The following is a 2500-nucleotide window of genomic DNA, read 5'->3' as shown; positions in this document are numbered from 1 at the left end:
TTATTTTCGTTTTTGTTTTGTTTTGTTTTTCAACCATTTTCTTCAGTAATAGTTTTTTTTTTCAATCATTATCTCCAGTAATAGTTATTCAATCATTATCTAAAGCAATGATTATTTCAACCACGACATTCTATCATTATTTTCAGTAATGTTTTTTTCAACCATTAATTTTGCAAACCATATCTTCAGTGGGTTTTTTCCAACCATTATCTCCAGTAATATATTTTTCCAGCTATCCTCTTTAGTAATATATATTTTTTATCAATCTTTGTCTTCAAAAAAAAAAAAAAAAAAAAAAAAAAAAAAAAAAAAAAAAAAAAAAAAACTGAAATCTGACTTTTTCTCTGTTTTTTTTTTTTTTTTTTTCAGAGCACCAGGTTCCTCCTCCAAGAAGGACCTGAGTCTTGGAGAAACACTTCAGGAGATTCTTCCGGAGAGCCACGTGGTTAAGGCCTTCAACACCATCTCGGCCTACGCCCTCCAGCACGGCAATATACAAGGCAGCCGGGAGGTAATGGCGTAGGGCAAATGGGAATGGGAATTGGGAATTATACCAGATATTCCCACTCATGACACTCAAAACCATGCGAATGCGATGATGGAGCCTAGACTTCGGATTAATATGTTTGTGACTCACTTATTGATCACAACGTCTGTACTGCAGTTTTTTTTTTTTCAAGCATATTACTTGTATTACAATTTTGTGTAAACTCTTACAGCATGATATACAGGGAATTAGTGCTTACTAACTCCAAAGAGCGCCGAAATCGTGGCCATGGCTTTGCATTCGTATAATTTGCGGTAATTCTGATAAACTCTGCACTGTAGTTCAACTTAACGGTTCTACAATAAGCTCGCCAATTACTTATTATACTTCAACAATTAAGAGTGACAAGCCTGTGATTACTTTATATGTGATTTTAGGCTCGACCTTCATCAGTCTGACCGTTTTAAAAAGAATAACCGCGCCATACAGTTCAAAAGACTAGATTCGAGATGTCAACGCGACAGCCATTTCCCGCACATGTTAATTTTACTCTACAAGTACTAGATACTCTAAAAATACGTATCACACAGGTAAATTTCTTTCCCTTGGTCGTCATTAATTGCACTGTCTTAGTACTTTGTACTATTTTTTGAATGTAGAAATGGGCGGGGCTAGCGAAAGCACGCCACGCCTCTCCTAACGAGCGGTTTGTTAGCTACTTTAGTTTCATTCCGATTTCGACCTTATGGTGTCCTCGTTTAGAGGCGCAGAATTTTACTCTGAGATGACGTGGATGTCAGAGATTAATCATTGTTAGCAGATGGAATTTTTCAAAACGTCAAAAGTATTTTTTCTTTTCTTTTCTTTCCACATTGTATCCCGCGGGAAGAATTTCTACAGCCCATCAACCAGCGGTAGTAATACAGGTTTTGATTTCCTTTTAAATGATCAAACTGCTTCTCGTGAACCAATAAACCACTTTCCATGACTCGTTTTAATGTCTTCCAAAGTTAAGAAACTTTTGTTTGAATAGTGTTCGTTGTCATGATTTTTTAGCGGAAATATTAAGAGCTGCAATAGTAAGAAATAAGGACAGTTATCATTTGCGTGTGTGTACGAGAGAGGGTGGGGGAGGGGGGGAGGCAGAGAGAGATTTTTTTCAATAATTATGTTATTACTGCTGCTTCTTGTTTACGTGCACATTACTACCATTACTCTTATTTTATCTATACGCATGTAACCCCCAAAATAAAAAAATAAAAAATAATAATAATAGACAAGTAAATAAATAAATAATGATAATAATGATAATAGATAAATAATAATAATAGTAATAATCATAATAATAATAATAATAGTAATAATCATATTGATAATAATAGTAATCATAATAATAATAATAATAATCATAATAATAATAAACATAGTAATAATCATAATAATAACAATAATAGTAATAATCACAATAATGATAATAATAGTAATAATCTTAATAATAATAATAGTAATAATCATAATAATCATAATAGTAGTAATAATCATAATAATAATGACAACAACAACAATAATAATAAAAATAATAATAAATCGATATCATATCCTCGTGCTCGACCCTTTCAGTCCAAGGCTTTCCCTTCCAGGTACCCATCTGCGGCAACGACCCAAGGGCGCGAGCGAAGGTCTCCGAGTTGACGAGGGACCTGGGTCTCACGCCCGTAGACCGAGGCGCCCTCAGGAACGCCCGGGAGGTGGAGGGCATCCCCCTCGCCTTCTTCCCGGAGTGGAAGGTCGCCGGGATCATGACCCTCCTGCTGTTTGGCTTCTGGTACATCTTCATGCTGTTCAGGTGAGGGTGCGAGGGGTCTGGAGGGGAGAGGGGGAGGGGAGGGAGGGAGGGAAAGAGGGAGGGAGGGAAAAAAAGAAGGAGGGGGAGGGAAGCAGGGAGGGAGGGAGGGAAACAGAGAAGGAGGGGGGGAGGGAGGGAGGGAGGGAAAGAGGGAGGGAGGGAGGGAG

General features: G+C 37.4%; 1 protein-coding gene across 1 annotated transcript in view; it reads left to right on the top strand.

Moving 5' to 3' along the window:
* The window catches only part of LOC125048379 (metalloreductase STEAP4-like), a 12030-nt gene that overhangs the window by 1483 nt on the left and 8047 nt on the right, over positions 1-2500 (top strand). Inside the window, exons 3-4 of the mRNA XM_047647044.1 lie at positions 370-511; positions 2128-2333. Coding sequence (XP_047503000.1) covers positions 370-511; positions 2128-2333 — 348 coding nt within the window. The remainder of the gene's footprint in view (positions 1-369; positions 512-2127; positions 2334-2500) is intronic.

The sequence above is a fragment of the Penaeus chinensis genome, chromosome 43 (assembly GCF_019202785.1).
Source record: "Penaeus chinensis breed Huanghai No. 1 chromosome 43, ASM1920278v2, whole genome shotgun sequence".
Lineage (NCBI taxonomy): Eukaryota > Metazoa > Arthropoda > Malacostraca > Decapoda > Penaeidae > Penaeus > Penaeus chinensis.
This window is presented reverse-complemented; position numbering and strand designations above follow the sequence as displayed.